The following is a 23,347-nucleotide window of genomic DNA, read 5'->3' on the forward strand; positions in this document are numbered from 1 at the left end:
AGCAACCCTGGTAAAGTTTTTCTCTCACACTGTTAAAAGCTAGACATGACACCGCAGACTCCATTCCTGATGTTAGAAAATAGCTGTTGCATGACTCTAAACTGCCTTCTTTGAGTAATACAGGTATTTCTGATCTTGAGTCTTTCTCTCTAATTTTGCAGACTGTTCCCTAATTTTCAGAGGATGGGTTGAAAGTCCTGACTCCCTGTTCTTTAGTTTCATTTACCCCTGTTGTTTATACACTTAGGGTTACCACCTGTCCCACTTTGCGAGGAACACTCCCTCTTTGGGCAGTTATGTCCTGCAAAAAAATTGTAAAAATGGCACATGCCCTGAGATTTTAGGGCAACATTATTTGCTATATTTTTATGTAATAGTTGCATTAAACAGTTATTCTGTATCTGAAACACCTAAATGTTATAAGAAACAGAATAAGCAACTAAAATGCTACAAGAATAAGCTTTTGTTTAGGCAAAAAAGTGAAGTTCAGTCCTTTGTACTGGCCGTGGGTATGTTTTGGCCTGCAAAATCTGATGTTTGTACTACAATTGTCCCACTTTGGGCATTTGAAAAGGTGGCAACCCTATATACACTACAATAAAACAACTGCAATATTGACGACTTTTTATGGTGGAAAAACTGCACTTTCTGATGTAAAGGAACTTGCAGAATATATCTGAAACAACTAAGGCGTTTACATATTATGATACATAAGCAGAACATTCTGACATGGACCAGTGAAACCTAAACCGTTGTCCATACCTCTCAACTGTCCCTGATTTACAGGTATGTCCTTAACTTGTGCTCAAAATATTGCTCTATCCCTCCCAAACTGGAGATCTTTGCAGAAAAAGTGATATATTTCACTTAAGAAATAATTGAAATAATTAGACTTATTTTACTTCAGAAAATGTATGCTAATTTGCATTTTCTTATTATTTCAACTGTTCGTATTAATAGTAACAATATTTCTAAAAGTGTCACTGCTTGTCCCTGATTATTTCTGGATTTGTGCTTGATTTTGGAGGTAAGATGTTAAAGGCTACACTTATATCACCTCCATCGATAAATGCTTGTAACTTTAGCACACAGCTCCATCCATTGTAATTATGTAAAACAAATGGCATAACATTACAGCGGTATCGACGTAAAAGTAACTGACGGACATTTCCCATTCTTTACCTAAAATGGGATTGGCATACTGGTTAAGGTATTTCCCTCACAGATATGTATGCACAGGGTTAATTCTGAGAGGTGGCTATGCTTGTAATAGTTTGCAGACTGGTGGCTTAGTATTCATTTATGAAAAAGTCCACTTGTTAGACTTACTAGCGAACATTATCAGGTGGCCGGGTATTAGTTGTTTTAACTTACCAAGCTAATATCAATGGTCCCCGAAGTTTCACATTGAAAAAAATGCATCACGCATTTGGTGTTAGAATGTTTTAACCAATTTCAGTGGTAACTACAACTGAACATAACCTCTCAACCTCTTAGTGGAAGAAATCTTTACGAAGTCCAGCATAATGAGGGGAAAAGGACGAAAAATAGGGACACATTTTAATTTTTTCTTTTATACATTTAGAAAGTTGATAGAGTGACAGGATTTCTGTTAGCTTGCATTTTCTAAATGATATAGGTTAGTACTAGGCTATTTGCCCTTGTGGGCCATTTTAAGCCTAGCCAAGTACCTAATGTGAAAATCAAACCCTGCACCTTGTGCCTGCCATCCTCCCACCCTCTGAAGTCTGAAACTCAAATAACGTCATTATTTAGTGACTTTAATCCTTAGATTACCCCATTGATTTGTAAAAAAAAAAAAAATTTTATGAGTAACAGACCAAAAATATAAGACAAAAATCTGGACATTCTGCGGAAATCTGTACAAATTAGATGTATGGATCATATTTATTCATCTAAGGAACTTTTTATGAGCTTACTAGCTGAAATAAAAACAGCTAAGAAACTATGTAGCACACTAAAAAAAATAAGTGAAGGGTACATAACGTCCACATAATTTTGTCTACGTTGAGGAATGCAGGACTAAAGATAATTTGTGTTCAAGGGAACATACCATCACCTGTCGTTTGTGCTCCCCCCTTTGAACCCTGCTCTGAGTAAAAGTAACCTGCATTAGAGACAGCAAGGTAAGGTATCACGCCTCCAGCGAGCCTCTAAGTTATCAGCCAATCACTGCACTCCTGACCCTTCCTTTACAGGTCTACATTCCAGGTGCTAGTAAACAAGTTCAGCACTGAACCGGTGGAGAGCGGCTGTTCTTCTCCCCCACTGCAACGTTCACGTCTGAAACATTGCGTCACTCTGCGGTCATAGCTGGCATTAGTAAATTAGAACACTAGGGCAAAAGCATGGCATCAACAGCAGGATCAAAGTGCAGCCACTCTCCGAAAACTGTTGTGAAATCACTTTATCTGTTCAATTCTGATTAAAACAGACTCTGGGTGTCAATAAATCGCAGTGATTGGCAAAAGCTGTAAAACGTAATACAAGCAACCTCCCGGAACAGAACAATGACCCTGAGAGCATGTTCTATTATAGTGACGTCAGAAAGGGGCAAAAAGTAGGGGTACCTTCACTTTTCAGTGTATTTAAGAGGATCTGAGGGAATGTGAAACAGAGCAGAAGAAAGTAAGCTGCAAAAACTTCTAAACTTAGAAGACCACAAAGAGCAAGAAAGGTAAAAACATTTTACACTGCAATTTGTTAGAAATGTTGAATTTATCAAGTCTGTCAGTGTGTGTGCGTGTGTGTGATTGACACTGTGTGTGTGTATGGATATATGAATATGTGTGCATACCTATCCATTATGTCTGCATATACGTGTCCGTCTCTCTCACTCTCTCTGTCTCTCTCTGTCTCTCTCTCTCTCTCTCTCTCTATATATATATATTACTATAAATATATATGTATTACTATATTTTTTCTGTGTCTATATACATATCTACATATACTATGCGTGATGTACACATAATACACATAATGCATGCATTCATATATAAATATAAAATTTGTGTTTGTAACTATACATACACACATACACACACACACACACACACACACACACACACACACACACACACACACACACATATATATATATATATATATATATATATATATATCATAAATATATATATACCATAAATCACGCATAGTTTTTGGCAAGTCAGTTTACAGATGGTAAGGATTTTAAAACTGTTTTAATACTCTTGGAAACGCTCATTTTTTTAATGTTACCTTGCAGACACTTTAGCACTTTATTAATAATGTTGGCTTATGAAGTAATGTCTGAGTAATGCATAGGTGGTCAAAATAATTGAAATAATTGTTAATTTAATATTGTTCCCTATGAGGTGCAACTTTGAATTCTGAGCATCTCTGAAAAGCACCAATTTCATTGCTCACTAACTTTCACGATTTCACTGAATCCTTGGTTTTTATTGTAAAAAAATCCGCTTTTAATAATGTATTACCTCAAAGACTATGTTCCTAGCATACCCCTCAGCCTCTTAGAGCAAGAAATCTGGAAAAAGCCATAAGTAAAAGTGGGACGAAGGCCCAGAAATAGGGACGATTTTATTGGTCTTACATATTTGCAAAGTTGATAGAATGACAGGTTTAGCATTAGCATGAATTTTCTGAAGGGTGTGAAGTCTGAAACTCAAACGTCTGTCATTATTTTCTAACTTCAGTCTTTAATGATTTGCCAGTCATTTGCCAGAAAACCACATTTTTTTATGAGAAACAGACCAAAAATATAGTTGATAGGTAAATTCATAGGAGCAAATTGACAGAAGATTTGCAATCTGTTAATTTAGGGGAAATAAGATTTCTCGAAAGTAATACAAGCTATACGCAAGTTTATGCATTCATGGGCAGTACTGCATGTGGCCCGTAATACGTAGGTGAACATCGTTCACAGCTTGTAGAAGAGCCTGGTAGGTTTTTGCTTTTGTTCTGGATCGTGAAAATCGCTAGATCGATGTTATTCATTACTCTAAAATATTACGTGTTGTATATAATAAAGTGAAATGTACGCACACATGCATGCACACATATATATTTATATATAGATTATTGTAATCCTTAGTGATTTACCAGAAATTCAAAAGTTCTAGAAGAGACAGGGCAAAATGAGGCAAGATCTGGGACAACTGAGCATTTTGTAAGCCCTGAGGTGCAGCCCAAAGGCTGCCACCTTTTCAAATGCCTAAAGTGTGACATTTTTTTGTAGAAAGGTGTTTTTTTTTCAGGGCAAAAGATACCCACACCTTTTGCAAAGGATAACATTTCACGTTTTGCCAAAATAAAAGCTTAGCATTGTAGCATTTGAGATGTTTATACTATTTCCTGTAACACTTAGGTGAGTCAGATTCAAAAATAACTCTTAAATTATGCAGCTATTGAATAAAACGAATACAATATTTTGGTCCTAAAATCTCAGGAGTCCTGAGTCAGAACATTTGCTATTTTTAATTTATTTATCAGGAGGACACAACTGCCCAAAGAGAGACTGTCCCTCGCAAAGAGGGACAGATAGTAACCCTAGCATAGCCTCTCAAAATGCGGAAGAAAGACGGAAACCATGAAAAATTAAGTCTACCCACCCATACTACACTCTCTCCATTTTTACATGCAGGATCGGGATGCCACTGTGACTATCATCTACAGCTAATGCTGGGGCACTGAAATAATATATGCAATTAATAACATATTTCATATTCATGCCTTTATGTTCTGCCATTGCTGTTAATGTTATACGCTGACTCCTATTAGCACTATATGAGTCAATTTACGATTAGGTAGTTTTTAACAAACTACATATTTCCATACCTCTCAACCTCTCAGCTCAAGAAATCTGGACAAAGTCTAAATAATGGGTGAACGAAGCCCCAGAATTGGGACATATTTTAAATGCTGTCTTTATAAACCTAGAATGTTGTTAGAATAAGAGGGTTTGTGTTAACATGCATTTTCTGAAGAATATGAAGTCTGAAACTCAAATGCATATCACTATTTAATGACTTCAATCCTTAATTATTTGTTAGAAAACCATTAATTTTACGACGAATGTACCAAAAATACGAACCGAACATCTCGACAGTTAGAGGTGTGTTACACCTTCAAAAGTTAATTCGATAGGGTGCAATCTAAATAAGATATACCAGTAGAGTTTTTAGACAAATAAATATGTGAAGTAACATTTTTCATACACCACTACTGATTATGCAGTTATACGAGTCTTTCTTCAAATACTCATAATAATATTACAAAAACTATCAGGGGATTAACAGGATTCATTCAGTATGCACTTGTGTAGTGTGAAAACGAGCCAGTCATTTCACCAGGTTATGCCTAATCGTATTAATTTACCCAGCTAACAAAGTATCCACCAGAGCTGTTAACCATTCATCTCCAAAATGAGCAAACACTACCTCTCACAACGTGGAACAAATGCACAAAATGCGGATGACTTATTAACAACTTCAACTAGTAAGCTCATATGATGGTTAAAATGTGCTACTTTTTACTTGTAAAAAGTACTTTTGAAATAATTAATATGCTTCATTTCTATTTACCATCGATATTAATTACAAGTCCTAACAATGATTACGTGACAGACCTTTTCAATGTGAAATTTCGAGAAACTTAAATAGTTTTAAGACCCAAATTGAGGAATGTCCTTCGTAATGAGGTAAACTTGACAGGAATGGTCGGTAGTGACACACAGAATTTTATACTTTATATTGTTTTGAAAATGTACGTTGATGAAAAGCATGTTGTTCCGTTAACTTTGTCTCCAAGCGTTTCTAGAACTTAGATGGAGACACGCAGACAGATACGATTTTTTTCTGTTACTCTGATACCGGGTACAAGTGTTCTCCTTTCATGCATTTTACATTGGAGTGTTTGGGTGAATCATGTGAGACTCTGTAATGTCATTCAAAACATGAAACCATGCTAGTGGGTAAATTGACGACTCTACAAATTGACTGCAGACAAGCCTGCGACGTAAATGCCTGCTGGCTGCTGAGTGGCTTTGTATCCGGTGATGGACTGGCGTCTCGTCCAGTAAGGGTCTGGATGATTGCACTTCCTTTCGGGGAAGAGATTTCCATAGATTTTTTTCACACTTACCCAGAGAGCGGCAAAACAGTGAGGTAATCAAACCTTGTACCACTGGCCACTTCAAACTGTTAATAGTGCCTTCATTCACAAAACCAACTGCCAGAACGGATAGATGGCTGCTTTCCGATCTTGACTAGGATATAGAGACTATCTGAAAATAATTGGGATTCAAGTCAGCTCTGTGACTGAGACTGTTTCCATTCTATAGGTTTTGTTTGTCTCAATGCAAGAATGTCTGAGCAGAGATTTTCCAGAGAAGGTGGCCTAATGGTTAAGGTGTTTGCCTTAGAAACACAAGGTATAGGGTTTGAATCTCACAAGGGATAACTGGCTAAGCTTAAAATTGCTCGCAAGGGCAGTTAGCTTAGTGCTAACCTAAGTGAAAAAGCACGTTTGTCTCAAAGTAGAAGGCTAGAAACATGACGTGGAGTGGCATTTGCTTTTAAAAATCAAATTGTGTGTGTCGGGGCGGGGAGGTATTCACATTTGCATCTTTCATAACGCTTCTATTCATTAGCGCGCGCGCGCACACACACACGTATATTTTTACTTGACACAGTGGAGCTCTTTTTTTTTTGGTTAATATGTAGAGTTTGTATAGTCAATGATGTGGTCTTTCTTTTCAGATCTCTTCAGTTGAGTGCAACTCGAGTCCACAGACATGCCTCCACAGATTCTGTCCCAAACTCCCACCTCTGTGGCCGTCCTCCAGGGGGACTTGAACAGCTTAAAGCCTCATGTTCAGGACTTCATACAAACCTATGTCAGCATCTGCAAACCTGACAGCATTTACATCTGTGATGGCTCGGAGACGGAAAACAGAACATTGTTAGCACTTCTGGAGGAAAACGGCATGATCAAACGGTTAACCAAGTATGAAAACTGGTAAGATCACGTTATCACATTATTTCATCAGTAAAGTCACCTAGTAAAACAATTCAGCATGCGAAAATCCAGTAATAACTGCAATCTGAAATGAAATTACCATCAAACGAACTAAATTATGCAATATTCACTGAAAAGTTCGATTCGATTCAAGTAATTTGCGCTACACCCAACAGTATTTTAGGCAAAGTTAGTCGTAACTAAAGGGTTCTGTAAGAATTCATTAGCCTTGTGTATTACCTTTATGAATGAAATGCGCAAATCTGCGCATATGAGATCAGTTATAGTGTGAGCAACAAAGAAACTATGCTCAGTTGCAATTCTGAGGTGAGGAAATAGTAAACGTGGATTATCTACTTCAGTTATGTTATTGAATGATGATTACAGGGGTAGCAGACTAAGCAATGTCTAGAAAATGATGGACAGTTAACTAATCACAGTAATATTGTATACACATATCAGCAGAGTGGTAGGAAGCACCCCTCAAATCAGACATTTATCATCTAGAATAACTGTTTTCTACTCATCCAACTTTCTGAAACTATTAATGTTATCAGTTGTAATGCTTTCTTGTACACATAGAATCTCTTAACTTGCCACTATTCATACATTTGTCATAATCATATTGTACACAAAATACCAGCACATTTCAAGCTGATTCTTTTGCATGCTGTCTTGTCCCATTTGGTGTTACATAATATTTTCAATTTCTCATTGCTAGTACTGTACTTTTCAAATAGTTGTACCCGCTTTTCTTACTGTTATTTTTTTTGCACTAAGGCCACATTTTTTTCATTCTGTCTTTTTTTCAGTCATTCATTCCTATATTCTCCAAGAACCAGATTAATCCCATTCAGGGTCACAGAGGCAGCCAAAGCCTTCCCTGGCATTCAGTGCATACAGTGCAGTGAAACTAATCTAGAAGAGGGTGGCAACATATTACTTTCATTTTTACCCAATCCCATAAGCATACATACAACCTAAAGCAATTGTATTGCCAAAGAAATGTTAACCACTGTGTGGCAGGGGGTATCACCAAAGAATAATTAGAGTTGAAGCAATAAGGTTTGTCCTCTGGGGTGATGTATACATACTGAGTCCCAGACACAGTGTCAGCATGCTGCTGACACAGTTAAAATAGCCATTCAGATTTCTGGATGTGATCAGTGACCTCAGAGTTTGTAACCTAGCAGCTGTCTTGTACAGATGAATGACATATATTGTGTGCTTCTCTTAGACCTTGACATCTAAGTGGCTAATACCATACACAATTACTGGGCAAAATGGGCCATGCTGCTGTTTTCACCTAATGCAGGGAAATTCAGTTATGTTACTATACCACAGCATCAAGTTAGGAAATGTGCACTTTTTATTTCATCAGTTTATTGTTTGTTTGTTTCTTAAACAGTTAGATGTTGGGCTTTGGACCCTTTTCAGCCATGACCCAGGTGCAATGGCAGTTGCAACAATACAGAGGAGTTTATAATATTACAGTGTAATGCAGTCATTACAGATCATAATATACAGTTTGGTATAGTGTTTTGAAAAACATTCTTAAGAATTTCTTTACATAGAGCTGAACCTCGGAATATACACATCCCGATACTTAAAAAAATAAGTTTAGTGGCATTGTTTAGGAAAAAATAAGTAAAACAGTTGATTGTTAAAGACTGGTTTGCTAGTATACTCTTTATGCATACTGCAGTAATATATGGACTGACAACCTTATGACATTAGGATCTCAAGGCAGATGTGACTCTTGGCCATTGGGACCTGTGGGACCTATGACCCATTGCTTTGACATGCTTTTTCAAGATTCAGACTGCAAGATCAATGTAAGAAATGTAGATATCATGAACTGTGATATGCTTTCCTAGGCCCTAGATTTGATAGTATAGATTGTAATGAAGGCTTTCCATGATAGCAAGCCCATAGTAAGTAATGCAAGCTGTTACTCTGGGAGCATGGACAGAGATACCTGGTGCACACCAGAATAACTCCTTACACTCTATTATAATATCAGATATAGGCATTTTATTAGTGCCTGATGAGAAATGAAACTGTATTTTTGTACCTTTATGTGTAGTTAGAATATTCTATGCAACATAATTCAGCTCAGTAATAATGCTACCTTTCCTGGGACACAAACTCTATCCATCCAGAGTATCAGTTACTACTACCCTAGATGATAACATTCCAATATTTAGATCCTTTAAGTATTTTGCAAAAAGCTTAACTGGTGAAGAATTATAGCAAATTTCCTCTAAGTTACCAGCACTGCCAACATTTTGTTTACAATATTGTTTGTACACTTTTATCTGTCAATCACTTTCATTCTTATACCGGAACCTAGGTTGCTGCTTAATCTATAGGATTAAGAATGAAATACAGATCTGCACTCAAAAAGTAATATGGGTTACAAAAAATAAATACATGCAAAACAGAAGATACCTTTGCTATGTGAAATATTAATATTCTTATCCTAATTGTAAATCAATGCAATACTTCATTTATATAAAATCAGGAAGAAAAAAAAAATTGTGTTTTTCCTAAAGTTGGCTGGCAAGAACAGATCCCAGAGATGTGGCCAGAATCGAAAGCAAAACTGTGATTGTCACACAGGATGAGAGAGACACCATTCCAAATGCAAAAACTGCCGTTAGCCAGCTGGGACGTTGGATGTCTGAGCATGAATTTGACAAAGCCTTCAAAGAGAGATTTCCAGGATGTATGGCAGGTATGTAACACATGTCATTTTTGTTTCGCAAAAATATATTAAAAGTAGTATGTAATTTATATAAGCCATCCAGATTGTCAGAAAATGTTTTAAGAGCCTTGCATGTTTTGTTAGTTTTTACCTCATATGTTTTTGACAGATTTAAATGAGACAAATTACCAAATTCATGAATGGAAGTTCTGTACTAGCACATTTATGTTCAGTAACCAAATAATTATACAAACATGTCTGTATTACACAGAAATAATATACAAACAGTGGCATATAGTCAAGAATATTGAAATGCCTTTATTGTATCATAATTTATTGTTTCCAGTTCCTAATTTGCAATAAATTAAGTTAGTTCTGGGAAGAACAGTCGATACTGCTGAGCAAAATGTGGAAGGGATGTCAGAATGCTGAGGAAAACAGGACTGTTGCATATTATCAAGATGCCTGACAGATTTTTAAAAATAGAAACGTTATATACTAAAAGAATAAAGTATACATCATTGATTCAAGATAACTAGTATATATTGGTCAGCAACTAACAGTTCCTCCTGCCTACTTTTGATTGCGTATCTGACTGTCACAATAAATTAACCAAAATAATATTCTTTTTGAGATCACCAAGCTTTCTCATCTTTATTTTCATTTCAAGGTGATGCTGAAAAAAAGTAAAAAGGCAGAACAAAGCCAAACATAATTTAGTAAAAAAAAAAAAAAAACAACAAAGAATCCTTAAACTAAAACTTGTGTCACCTGCACTCTTAACTAACGTTCTAAAACTGAATAGCAGATGTGAATAAGCAACATATGTAACTGCATAAGCATTTAGCTCTCAAATGGTTATTTCTGATAATACTGTGTACAAACACAAGTCCTGTACTAAAAATGTGTACCGTAAGTCAGCACTACTGTGAATTTTCCAAATATCATAATAATGTACAGCTGCGGGCTTTTCATGGGGAAATTCAAATTATACTCCCTGTATGAATCTGCTTAAAGATCTGTTTTTCCAAAGTTCTGGCCAATTGCATTACAGTATTTTTAGATCTGAGCCTCGTTATTTTGTTACTTTAAGCAAAGTGATTAAATTTATTAAATTCTTGATACTACAGTCTAAGTCTATTTAAAGTAATGTGCATTAGCTAACAAAGAACAGCATGTATTTCAAGGATATAGGGCCTATACTATAAATCCTTCTCCTTTCTTTGTTTCAGGTCGCACAATGTATATCATTCCTTTCAGCATGGGGCCTGTTGAATCACCCCTGTCCAAGATAGGTGTTCAGCTTACGGATTCGCCATACGTTGTTACAAGTATGAGAATCATGACTCGAATGGGTACACATATTCTGGATTCCTTGGGTGATGGAGAGTTTGTAAAATGTGTTCATTCTGTTGGCTGTCCTCTTCCATTGCAAAGTAAGTCCCTGTAATTACAAAGGTCCTCATTTAATGCACTTACAGTTATTGTAAAATGTGTGCACCTGGAATGATGATGCTTAGACTCTGAAATGTCAAAATACAAAGATATGCATAACTCTTAACAGACGCAGAAGTTTCATATGCCTGCAGACAGCACTAGGCATTAAATGGTCCACAAACTTTACTTATAATTGTCCACAAATGTTGCTTGTAACTGTCTACAAGTATGAATTATTTTTTGCAGGGGGTGGGCTGCTTTGTTAGACACCACTTTAATGGTTTTCATCATATAAATATAAAGGTATACTTCTAGCACAGCTGAGAAGGATGGTCTAGCCTTTCACACTTGTTGCACTGTTTTATGAGATAGACTAGAAGACGTTCTGTGGCTGGAGATGGGGACTGTCTTAATATTTCCATCCATGGAAAACAGAACATTAGGAGACAACAGATAATCCAATTAGAGAGAAAGTTTAGCCCTTTAGTAAAAGGTATATGATAAACATTCACAACTATCACAGCTACAGATTAAGCCATGAGACGGTATGCTTAAACAAAAAAATACATTTTGTTAATTTTATTTTTGAGCACGTATGCGTCTTTCCAAATCAATTTTTAAAATATATATCAAGATGTCCCATTAAAATTGAAATTTATCTTTCTAAGTTTTATTGTGAATATTGTGCTGTTTTACACAAATATATACAGCAACACAACTAGAAAAAATAATATTAAAAACACAATTCATGCAAACACACTATAGTCATTAAATAATACAATTTCTTGGTAGCTAGTATTAAAGTATTTAAGTAAAATATATATTTTTATCCCAAACAACCTTCAGTTAAAACAGAGTCAAATATGTTAAAAGATACCTTCTTTCATAATGAGGTAAACTGGACTTTGTTCACAAGAAACACTCATTTTGAAATATAGTTACACAGAAGTACAGTGTAACTTATTCAGCCATAGGTAAGAATTTTAAATAATATCTTTAATATGATGCAAGGATCAATTAATTTAAGTACAGTCTATGTTATGTAGGGCATCTGCACACCACTACAACAATCTTCCTTCATTATATGGAGCATTGTTTTTCTAAAAGGCATTAAAATAATAATATCCAATATTCCTGTAAAATCATGCTGTTTTACTGCATTGTACCAATTTAAATGTAAATAAAGAAATACAAGGTACAATGTCTTCACAGGCTACATCATTCAAAGTATAGTTTCATGGCAAAATAGTACTCATGAACAGCACTGAAAAGTTTGCTGCTAACAGTTCAGTATTTTCTTAGTACCTCAATTTATTTCACAATTTGTAGCAGTAAAGGTTTAAGGAAGTCTAGCCTTTTTCTGTTACAGTTAGGATACAACATATAAACATACACACAGTAGTACAGTGACCCCCCCCCCCCTTAGCTCTCCAAGTCTACCAGAAAGTTAAATGGAAGTGATAGTAACAGAGATACAGTTCTGGAAATATAGTCAGATGGCAGTTGTATTGTGCTACAGACAGCATATGAGTAACAGAATGCCATGGTATAGCCTAGCCCCACAGAGTATTACAACCTTCAGTGCTAGATTTACTCTTGACTGCCTAAATTGTTGAACTTAACTAGGTATATTACGGGCCCATTTGGACAGTTAGCAGAAATTTAAAGATGGCATCAGGCACTGCTTAACTTAGTTTCATCTTATTGGCAGTCTTTCTTTATTCACTGAATGCTATTAAAGAGATTTCCTGCTAAACATCACACCTTTGTCTTGTATATATTTTAAAATTGGATTTCTGCTTCTTAATAATTTTAGTTTAACCCTCCATAACTAAAATGAGAAAGAAAGGTGTATACTTTACAACAGAGCAATATCTTAAATCTTTTTATAGTAAAGGGCTTCAGACACAAAATATATTCTTAGTTTACCTTTATATATTTGTTTATTGTATGCCAAGTAAATGTGGCCCTGAATTCCAGTTGTATTAAATCAGTCTGTATGGGCATCATGTCTTTTGTTTTGTGTATTTTTTCTTACATAATTATTAGCACGTCAGTGCAGTCTTTTAAAAATAACAGGGTCCTAGCTAAAACAGCTGTAATAACAAAAGAATGACCCTTTAATATCTTTCCTGTTTTTTTAAAGTCTAAGCTCAAGAGGAGAACAAAATTTAGTTTGTTTTATTTTGTCCTCTTGACATTTTATGTGTATCTTATGAATTCTCAGTAATATTTTTGGGCATTGGTGCCATCTTTATTCACTGCTGTATATCAGTTAAACGATATGATCATCAGAAGTTATATAAGGTTTAAGGTTGTCTATCTGTCATTCTGGTACATGATTCACATGCATTAGAAATGTGATATTTATGTCATGCCTGCACTGCTGTTTTACTTATTAATTATCTCAAGTATGCATTGCTTGGTTCACTGTGTAATGATTGCAATTTACAATTTCAGATGCTCTAGTTAACAACTGGCCATGTAATCCTGAGAAGACACTGATCGCTCACATACCCGATCACAGAGAAATTATTTCATTTGGAAGTGGTTATGGAGGAAACTCTCTTCTTGGCAAGAAATGTTTTGCATTGCGAATTGCTTCCAGGCTTGCAAAGGAAGAAGGCTGGCTTGCTGAGCATATGCTGGTATGTATTATTATGTAATGATTAAAGCCATATATATTATATGTGTGTATGTGCACACATGTGGGGTGCATTGAATGCTTAGAATGTTGAACCCATTTGGTATCTATCAGCTTTTTTCATCAAAATATTAAAATTTCATAACATACCAGCAGCTTGTTGTCTGAGGTTACAGTGCAGCAGGAAGTGGAGTTTTGAACTGTCTCCTTTCAAACATATGACGTCACATTTTTACAAACCACAGCATATTCCTGCAATTCAAATTTTTCCTTGCGCACCTCAGAACAACCAATGTATAGGGTGCTAATTAAGTTGATTGAATCTGATAGCTGAATAGATATGCTAATCACAAGTTATTCAAAAACAGTTAATTAAAATGCTGAGTCATTGGTGGGCATATTACATAATAGGAAGATCTTAATCAAAGCAGCTGTTCTATAGAATATATGGGATCTGTTGCCAATTTGTAAAAGGATGCATACAGTACAGAAGATGTCTGTGGACCAGTAACTGTGATTAAATCGAAAAATGAGCAACTGGTGAAGAGTAGGAAATGTAAGGATTCTAACTTTGCTCGTTTGACTTGCACTGAAGGAAGACCACATTGTTTACATTGATCAAAATGCAGTTTCAGTGATTTCAAGTTTAATATTTGTTCCATATATTTGGATATTTTTCTTTAAGTGGAGCAACATAGTACAGACTTATAGCATTAGGGGAAAAAGACATTTTTTTTAAAAATTGCATAGTTCTAGTTATAGCTGTTTATTCTTCTGTCTCAGAATTGAGATGTTTTTCTTCTTACCCTTGGAAGCCACCCACTTCCCTAGATACTGTTGTGTTCTTTACCTGCATGGAATAGAATGCATCCAGATAATTTGTTAGGTGGTTGTAAACATCATATGCCAATTCTACATCATGCTTTTGTTACAGGTATGATATTAATTTTCATTACTCCTCTCAGATTTTAGGCATCACCAACCCTGAGGGCCGTAAGAAGTATTTTGCTGCAGCTTTCCCTAGTGCTTGTGGAAAGACAAACCTTGCTATGATGAAGCCATCATTGCCAGGATGGAAAATAGAATGTGTAGGAGATGATATTGCCTGGATGAAATTTGATGGACAAGGTTGGTTTGCTAACTTCATTTGCTAAGAACATTTTGTGTTTCTTTTCTTAGTATTTCATTATACATACATGGACTTTTGATCCTTTTCTGAAATCTTCTTACTGCTACTTGACTATGTTATAATTCCTTCATTGTTATTTATGTCATCTTTATTATTTTGAGTAGCATAATCCAATTATTTCTGTCATAATTAGTAACAGGAAGCTACGGTTACGTCATTTGTTGTATTTGTTACTGCTACTTCTGCTTTCCTTGGGGTTATTTACTTGAAGTTATTATAAATAAATGAAATAACTTATCCCTGTATGCAATCCATTTCTTAAAGAAGAATTTATTAGTATTATCTGGAAAAAAGTATATTATTTATTTCATCTGCCTTTACTCAACATTATAACATTACCTTTTTTGTATTCTATGTTTATTTTCTTATTTGCCATGTTGTCAGTAATATTCACTTCCATTTTTTTGTTACAGGTAACCTCAGGGCTATTAACCCAGAGAATGGCTTTTTTGGTGTTGCACCTGGAACATCTATAAAGAGTAACCCAAATGCTATGAAAACAATCAGCAAGAATACCATTTTTACTAATGTGGCTGAGACCAGTGATGGTGGTGTGTACTGGGAAGGTATCGGAGAACCACTTCCAGCAGGAGTTACCCTTACATCATGGAAAAACAAACCCTGGATACCAGAAGATGGTAGGAATTGCACAGCTTTTATTATGTTTCTTAAATATAAAAAATACATGAGTCCTTAGACATCTTAAGTGTTCAGAAAGGAATACAATTATAAAGGATAAAGAAATAAAAATTCCTATCAGGCACTTCGGTACACTAGATGATGATAGCCTTTGCAATGGATTTGGAAGTATATTATACACATTAATTCTGTGTTGCAGTTTAGATAAAAAGCATTGACTCTTTCAAGTGTGCTACATTTAGTGTAATAGATTAATAACTGAAATACTAATGTGCAGTCACTAGTATGAGTTCACACATTTGATATCAAAGACTAACACTGTGGTGTTTCAGAGATTTCACTTTTCAATTTATAGTTTTATCTTTTCTTGTTGATATTATTGCTTTTTTAAATTGGTTCCATTTTCCGTTACCTATACAATGATGCTCATCACATATTATTACTCAGCATGTTTTCTCCTTAGTAAGTAAATGCAGGGAGTTTACACTTGTTTGCTACTAACTGCTGAATTCTCTGTTGTGACAAGTGTTACTGCACCTCTGCAAAAACACTTGTGTTTACAACTTATAGGACTCACAAAAGTCCTTATTCAATAAATGCATTATATTATGATCACATGCATGCTGATCTCAGTCGCACTGAATTCATTGAGCCATTCTGCAGTGTACTAAGTGCAGAAAAAGTGCTCACATAAGCAGTTATTTCCTCTTGTAATTCAATATTTGTATATAGTATATATTACCCTTTTAACAAAAATAATTGGCATACAGAGACAAAATATGATTTGGTATCTTGTTCTATAATTATTAGTTAGCTGCTCTGTTAAGATCATGGTCTGTGCACAGAGTCATTATACATCAAATTATACCTCTCAACTGTCCAGATTTTCACAGAATGTCCAGATTTTTGTCTCATATTTTTGGTCTGTTCCTCATACAATTTTCAGTTTGTTAGCAAATCAATGAGGACCGAATTCATTAAATATTGCCAGACATTTGGGTTTCTGACTTCATATCCTTCAGAAAAATGCACTGTAACATAAAACCTTTTATTCTAGCAACTTTCTAAGTTTATATGAACAATATTTAACATTTGTTCCCATTTTTGAGCCTTTGTCCCCCTGTTATTTTTTTGGCTTTGTCCAGATTTCTTTTAAGAGGTTGACAGGTATACTGTCATCTGTCCAGATTTTCACAGAATATCCAGATTTTTGCCTCATATTTTTGGTGTGCTCCTTAAAAAAGCCGTGGTTTTCTGGCAAATCATTGAGGATTGAAGTCAGAAAATAATGGGAGACATTTGAGTTTCAGACTTCATACTCTTTATACATTTCATTCTAATGCAAAACCTGTTATTCTATCAACTTTCAAAGTTTATCAGAGCAATATTTAAAATGGTTCCTATTTCTGGGCCTTTGTCTCACATTACTTATTGTTTTGTCCGGATTTCTTGTTATAAGACATTGAGAGGCATGCACAGAATGCAGAGGTATCAGACAGAACAAATAAGAGCTGACAAACCACAACACATTTGCTTGCAAGCAAATGTCATGTGACGTCTTTATTATGTCACGTATAGTCTTGCAGTAATAATGGGGTGGGAGAAATGATAAAAATAACATTTTAAGAGAATTCTGAGTCCAAATAGGTACCATCTAAGAAAAGATGACTCAGTTTGAAGTTACAAACTGGATAGTTTAGGGGAACTACAAAAAAAAGAAAATCACTATTTCATGTAAAAAGTGATGAATTGTTGGTCCAACCTACTTTAAGAAGTAGTAAGTTCAAAAACTAATTCAGAAATGCACTGGACAGGCAAAAAATAATAATGGATACGAAAAAGAAAAAAATAATTTATTCAGCTTCTAGTGAAATGGGCAGACAGAGTGAGATAAGACATGTGACATTCCTCTGTGGATTTCTCCACTCCATCAGCATCAGTCATCAGTGGTGATCTCTGCTATCCTGCAACTACCTTACTTCACGTTTCCCTTACTGCCACTGTTCTTTAACTGTAGATATATATTTGATATTTGTATATCACACTACATTATAGAGGTATTTTTTCTTTGTGTTGATACAGACTTATTGTTATGTATCTGTACAGTTTAGTGTGAATAAGTTTGGTGTTCCTAAGACTTACATTTGCTCTATCTCATAATATTAGACAGACATTTCCACTATCAGATTTTTGACTTCTTATATGCCTTTAGTACTGTTTGTTTCTCCTTTTTGTTATTGTTTGTACTGTCTTTACAGTAATTAGTATTATTTGCTCTTTTTCTAATTTATAGTTTTATAGTTTCTTGATGATATCAGAATGAAGCATGCTATCCCAAATTCCCTTTCTTGCACAATGATGTCCCTCACACCTTCACGACTCAGCGTTTTACTCCTTAGTGAGAGAATGGATGACTTTACACTTTTTTAGCACGTATTGTTCGGTTCTGTATTGTGGCAAGTGTTTCTGCTATAATAGCTGCTACTCATTTTCTGTATCATGTGCACAGCCACCACAGATGTTATGTATGAAAATGTTAGAGAAGGTTGGTGCTAGTACTGACCTCTCAAAGTATGTCCTTTAAGTATGGGCACGTTTCCACCAATAGTCTAACTGCCACTATGTATCACAACATTTAATGCCAATTCCTTGGATAGCTCATTTTCCCATGTTAACTGGCTCTGATGCCATATGTGTCCTGCTCAGACTCCTTTCTTCTGCACAACAGCAGACTAATGAAGGTCTTGCTGAAAGTTGTGCAGAACATAGTAGCAGCAGTCCTTGGATAAGTGTCTATCAACATGCAAACACAGGACATGATAAGTGTCAGACATGGCCCCTTCTGATGAGCTCATTTTGTTGTTAGTAGACACAACTTTACTAAATTGTAAGTTGCGACAGGCTGAAAGAAGTAGCCTCAGCATTTTTCCCCTGAATGGAAACCGTGTACTGCAAGGTGTTAAGTCATCCAGAAGCTCGATATTTAAGTTGCATGTGGCAGTGACTTACTTATTTCCTCAATGGCATTAGAGCAATTTTCTTTGTCTGTATACAGTGTGGCAGCTATGTGTACAATATGTGATCTATCCACCAGTACTGCCTCAGGTCTCATAGTCCACTGGATTTGTCGTATCTTAACTCCCCTTTTCAGGTAAAAGTAACTTTACCCCCCCCCCCCATATTAAGATGAGTGGCATTTTATAGCTTACTTTTCTTCCTTCTTTTGACTTACTGAATAAATAATATATCTGTATATCAAGTATCCATCATGAAAGCTATGGATCTGTTCAGGTAGCAAAACAGTAAGAATCAGTTACTGCAATGTGCTAATGTATATTCTTTAATATAAACACACATTTTCATGTTTTCATGTTTCACTGTTCTAAGAATGCTAAATGCACAAACTGGCACTTCTTAACCACTTTGTATTCATGTTCCTTTAGGAGAACCATGTGCTCATCCCAACTCTAGATTCTGTACGCCTGCTATCCAGTGCCCAATTATTGACTCAGACTGGGAATCTCCTGATGGTGTACCTATTGAGGCCATAATCTTTGGAGGGCGACGACCAGAAGGTAAAACCTTATACAGTAAAATTAGAGAGAGAGAGAGAGAGAGAGAGAGAGAGGAGAGAGGTGTATTAAAATATATCTGTAACTCTGTGCATATGTATGTGTGCACGTGTGTGTGTACATATTTGTATTGTGCAACGGTGTGTGTATTTGTGTGTGTGTTTCTGTGTGCATAGATACACACATACACATAGAAACATACACACGCGCGCGCACGCACACACACACACACACACACACACACACACACACACACACACACACACACACACACACTCACTCACTCACTATATGTGTGCATAACATATTTTGCACTCACAAGATATTTAGGATAGACGGGGATTAAACAGATGGTTTCAGCACTATACTAACACAGAAGCATAGAAAGGGAGAAGATGCCCATTTTTCTCAGTCCTTCCTACTTACAATTTTGTCTTTTTTCCCATGACACAGGAGTTCCTCTTGTATACGAAGCATTTAACTGGGAACATGGCGTGTTTATCGGAGCAGCCATGAGATCTGAAGCCACAGCAGCAGCAGAACATAAAGGTAAGGAATATATTTAACAGAGAATAATGGTATATGTGAAATATTAGCTACATTATTCAATTAATAATATGGAAAGCTGTATGGACTATAGCATGCATTTGTGGCACAGTGGGTGAGATAAACATTAAACCTCAGACATTGGCTTTTGTTAGCTTATATGATGCAATTTATGTAGCAAATAGATTTATAAACATGTGCTCATGTATAAGCTAGTTTTTTAACAAAATGTCTCTGGTGTTCCTTGAACAAGAAACAGAATCCAGCATTAAACAAGGGTAATGCCACACGGCTAGACTACAACAGTGCTTTCATTTAATAATGAGCTTGCTTTTTTCTGACTACTAGTGCAAAACATACTCCACTGGTTCTTTAATAATATGGTATAATGATTTACCAAACTGCTGTAGAATTCTATCTTGTACATGCCTAGAATGCCTAAAAGGTCCATCATTCATGCCTGCTTGATGCTATAGCTCCTTCACTGTTTTCAAACCTGGCTTGTCTATATAACTGCAGGGTGTACAGTTTAAATGTGTGCATATTCCCAAGTGCTTGTGTCATCTATTTTGCAGGCCATCCTTCTAACTTCTACCCAAAAGCTGGTTTTGTAAAGGGCAGTGGTATATGTTAATACCTTATACAGTAACATCCTTTCCACTGTACAGTAGTGATTGCAGTGGGGTGCTGCAGGAAAGAGAAAAAGGAAGATTTTCTAGTCATGTCAGAGAGGAAGGCTTTCAGTGTCCACACTTGGACTGTTTTTAGCTACAAACCTGTGACACACACAGGAAGGTGGGAACAACATGGTGGTTATACCATGATGTGCATACATAATGGGGCTCTCTGTCCCCTACTAAACTTTGCAGCTTAGGCTGGGAAGAAGGAAAATCCTGGTCCAGTCTGGCCTAACATCAAGCAAGAAGTCCTAAAGGTAGTCACAGGGTTAAGACTAGTTTGGATGTTCACCATGGATGGATTTTGTTATCTGAGTATTACCACTATATGCATACAGTAGAAAATTGCTCCATTACATTCTTGCTGATTTGGATTCATTTTGACTCATTGCAAGTTCATTTTATGGATATTAAGTCTGAAAAAAGTTATACATTTTATTTGCTCATGGGGCTTTGTTTACTATGCTCTATATTTGTTAATACTCTTATTAATTCTTTATAAACTACCTTTGATATGTTATCTGTGATGGGGAAAGGGGTTCAGTCTCAATGAGGTATATCATAAGATCAGCTTCTAAAGACATTGAAGGTTCCTGCAAATATGCATCCCGTGATGCACTGCACCATGTGGATCTATGTGATTTTCCAGCTGCTTAGCTCATAATTAACAACTGCATAACACTGATGTTTTAAAAGTGCGAGTACACATATTTTTTTTCTCTCTCCATTCTAATAGCTAAGATTAAGGTTTTAAAATGAATCTGTGAAAGTTAATGTCCTGGAAGGAAGCACAACTTGATTAAGCTTATGATAATCTAAGTGCTTCTTGCCAAGTGCTATACGTATCCCTTAATGCACTGCACTACATAGATATGCATGATTTTATAGTTGATTATAATAAATAATAACGTGCGAACAATGTTTTAAAAGTGTAAATATACAGTTTGTGTATTCCTCTTCTGTTGCTTAAGACTGGAATAAAATAGGTTTTTAAACATTTAGAGGAATATTCAAAAACATGTAATAGTTAATTTGAAGTGATAATTAATTCAAGCTGCTATTTTTTTAAATTTCATCCAGTTTTCCAGAATGTGTCTATTGTGGGTTTTTATGCATCTCAAATACATGCTTTTGCATTTAAGTACAAAACATGTATTTGTGTTGCATATCAAGCCATTATATTAAAAAGACTCATGTCAGTTAGTGCTTCACAAAGGCAATACTCTTTTTCTGGATTTCCCCCTCAGTCTTTTTTCACAACCTGGGAGAAGGATTGCCATGTTTGCCAATATGACTTGTTAAAAGTTTATGCAAATAGGTGGTTTCTGTCAGTTCAAGTAAAAGGTGTGCAAGTAGATAATTTAGTAAAATAATTACAGTGATATTATTTCAAAATGCATGCACAACAGTTGATAACTATTGCTAATTTTCGATTAAAGCCAGAGCTTAAACACAGTTCCTTGTATACAGAAAGACAGTTCCAAATGAGCAACTGTTTAATTCATGTGTGTTGTTACTTTTTCTCCACAGGCAAAGTCATTATGCATGACCCATTTGCAATGAGGCCTTTCTTTGGTTACAACTTTGGCAAATATCTAGCTCATTGGTTAAGTATGGGGCATCATTCTGGAGTAAAACTCCCCAAAATTTTCCATGTGAATTGGTTCCGCAAGGACAAGCAAGGAAACTTCCTTTGGCCAGGCTATGGTGAAAATTCACGAGTACTTGAGTGGATATTCCGAAGAACGGACAGTGAGAATTGTGCAAAACAGTCTGCAGTTGGTTACATTCCTACTGAAACAACATTTAACCTGAAGGGGCTTGGAAAAATCAACTTAAAAGAACTGTTTGACATTTCCAAGGAATTCTGGGAGAAGGAAACAGATGACATTAGAAAATACTTTGATGAGCAGGTCAATTCAGATCTTCCTTATGAAATAGAACAACAACTTGCTGATCTGGAGCAGAGAATAAGACTGTTGAAATAAAATGTGACAACCATGAACTGATACAACAGAAAAACACAGTTACAGTGACTGCCACATAGTATCATTTTACTAAATAATGATGATGTGTAACTTTTAATTATGCATTGTAAGGAAACATTCCTTCTCGGAGTGTACAAGCTATTCAAAGTGATTTTTATGGCTTACATGTAGAGAAGGCGCCATATTGAATTTTTTTTTTTTTTGCTGTTCTGTAATTTGAATCCGTTTTTAACGATGATAGTTTACAGGCCTGAATCTCCTAAACAGAACAGACAGACAGTTACATGCTATACATAGGGTTCTTTTCAGCAGACCAAAGATGCATGTTTTTGAATGCGTCTTGGTCGAACTGACAAAACTGAAACTGCAAAATATCGAAGCGGCATGTAAGCGAATTCTTTCCCTGGGAAAGAATTTGCTTGCCCGCTTCGGTACTTTGCCGTTTTCAGCACTGTAGTGCGGTCTTGGAGTTGGTATATTTAAGTAGGGGGGTGGGGGGGGTGAGCCCCCCACTTAATGTTATGTTTTAATTTGCTTTTTTTTTTTTGTTGTTGAAACAGCTATTTTTTTTCCCTTGGAAAAAATCGCTGCTCTGACAGTTTGGTTTTGTACCTTTCACTTATATGGGGTCGATTAATCACCGTTCGCTTACCTAAGCGTTCTGTGATCTAATATAGACCCCTATACATACACAAATAAATATATATATATATATATATATATATATATATATATATATATATAAAATGTATGCATGCACAAGGCTTGATTGCTAAAGGGTAGTAAACATATTTCAGAACAGTCAACAGATTTATTACTGGATATCATGTTACCTACTTTCTTTTGCCTTTATCTTTCAAGTGCTCACCACTAATTCAGTTCGGTTATCACCCCCTTCCCTTTCCCAGAGTTT

The 23,347-nt window shown here is 35.7% G+C and overlaps 1 protein-coding gene across 1 annotated transcript; it reads left to right on the plus strand.

Annotated features, from left to right (window-relative positions):
• Positions 1-2,604: 2,604 nt before the first annotated feature.
• Positions 2,605-22,828, plus strand: PCK1 (phosphoenolpyruvate carboxykinase 1). The gene is made up of 10 exons (XM_044090063.1): positions 2,605-2,698; positions 6,777-7,035; positions 9,591-9,772; positions 10,975-11,178; positions 13,640-13,827; positions 14,789-14,951; positions 15,426-15,650; positions 19,095-19,226; positions 19,677-19,772; positions 21,977-22,828. The coding sequence occupies exons 2-10, from the start codon at positions 6,812-6,814 to the stop codon at positions 22,432-22,434; spliced, it is 1,872 nt and encodes a 623-aa protein (XP_043945998.1). The 5' UTR covers positions 2,605-2,698; positions 6,777-6,811; the 3' UTR covers positions 22,435-22,828.
• The last annotated feature ends 519 nt before the right edge of the window (positions 22,829-23,347 follow it).

Source organism: Protopterus annectens, chromosome 12.part0 (assembly GCF_019279795.1).
Source record: "Protopterus annectens isolate FY-2018-M chromosome 12.part0, PAN1.0, whole genome shotgun sequence".
Classification (NCBI taxonomy): Eukaryota; Metazoa; Chordata; order Ceratodontiformes; family Protopteridae; genus Protopterus; species Protopterus annectens.